Genomic DNA, 1,459 nt, shown 5'->3' on the forward strand with positions numbered 1-1,459 from the left:
GGGGCAGTGGGGTGCCCCCTGATGCGGGCGCTGTGGGGCAGGCGGACAGCGGGCCGGAGAGCGGGCGCGTGCGGGCGCTGCAGCAGGAGGTGGAGGGCGTCAAGACCATCATGACCCAGAACGTGGAGCGGATCCTGGCGCGGGGGGAGAACCTGGAGCAGCTCCACAGCAAGAGCCAGGACCTGGAGGCCACCGTGAGAGCGGGGCATCACCCGGGCGGGCGGGGGGTCACCGGGGGGGGCATAGGGTCCCCGAGGTGGGACACGAGGTCCTTGAGGTGGCACAGGGTCCCCAAGGGACACAAGGTCTTCAGGGTGGGCACAGAGCTCCTGAGGTGGCACAGGGTCCCCCGGGTGGGCACAAGGTCCCCAGGGTGGGCACAGGGTCCCCAAGGTAGGCACAAGGTCCTCAGGGTGGGCACAGAGTCCCTGAGGTGTCTCAGGGTCCCCAAGGTGGCACAGGGTCTCCAGGATGGACACAAGGTCCCCAGGGTGGGCATTGCATCTCCAAGATGGGACACAGGGTCTCCAAGACAAACACAGGGTCCCCAAGGGGCACAACGTCTTCAGGGTGGGCACAGGGTCCCTGAAATGGGCTGGGATCACAGCGGGTGTCCCCGGGGTGGTGGTGGGAGAAGGTCCCCGAGGTGACAGTAGGTGTCCCTGGGGTGGCAGGGAGGGACCCTGGGGTGACAGTGGGGGGGTCCCAGGGTGGCAGGGCTGTCCCCGGGGTGTTAGGGGGTGTCCCTGGGTTCACAGTGGGTGTCCCCAGTGTAGGGAGGGGTCCCCAGGGTGGCAGTCAGTGTCCTTGGGGTGGGCGTAGGGTGTCCCCAAGGGTGGTGGTGGGGTCCCCCCAAGGTGGCAGTAGGTGTCCCAAATGTGGCAGGCGGGCACCCTGGGGTGACAGTAGGGGGTCCCAGGGTGGCAGGGCTGTGCCCGGGGTGGCAGGAGGTGTCCCTGGGTGCTCAGTGGGTGTCCCTGAGGTGGCAGTGTGAGGTCCCCAGGGTGGCAGGGGGCATCCTTGGGGTCATGGCGGGGGGTCCCAGGGTGGCAGGGGGTCATGTCCCATGTCCCCCCCTGAGTGGTGTCCCCACAGTCGGAGCACTTCAAGACGACGTCGCAGAAGATGGCCCGCCGGTACTGGTGGAAGAACGTGAAGCTGCTCGTCATCCTTGGCCTGGTGGGCGCCATCGTCCTCATCCTCATCATCCTCCTGGCCACCGGCACCATCCCCACCTAGAGCGCCCCCCCCCGGGGACCCCCCGGCCACCCCTGTGTCCCCGGGGAATACAGGGATGACGAGCTGCGTGTGGGGCTGAGCGTGTCATTGTGCGCCGCGGGACACACGCGCGTGTGGGGACACGGGTGGGGACACGTGTGGGGGCGGGAGGGTGCTGTGCCGGGCAGGGGGGGAGCGGTGCCAGGCAGGCGGCTGGCGCCAAGGGACAAAGGGCACATTG

At 68.7% G+C, this 1,459-nt stretch overlaps 1 protein-coding gene across 1 annotated transcript in view; it reads left to right on the plus strand.

The window, feature by feature from the left end:
- VAMP8 (vesicle associated membrane protein 8) overlaps positions 1-1,307 on the plus strand; it is a 4,561-nt gene extending 3,254 nt beyond the window's left edge. The window contains exons 2-3 of the mRNA XM_014958698.1: positions 8-194; positions 1,096-1,307. Coding sequence (XP_014814184.1) covers positions 8-194; positions 1,096-1,239 — 331 coding nt within the window. The 3' untranslated portion in view covers positions 1,240-1,307. The remainder of the gene's footprint in view (positions 1-7; positions 195-1,095) is intronic.
- The last annotated feature ends 152 nt before the right edge of the window (positions 1,308-1,459 follow it).

The sequence above is a fragment of the Calidris pugnax genome, unplaced genomic scaffold, assembly GCF_001431845.1.
Source record: "Calidris pugnax isolate Ruff unplaced genomic scaffold, ASM143184v1 scaffold244, whole genome shotgun sequence".
In the NCBI taxonomy this organism is placed as follows: Eukaryota; Metazoa; Chordata; class Aves; order Charadriiformes; family Scolopacidae; genus Calidris; species Calidris pugnax.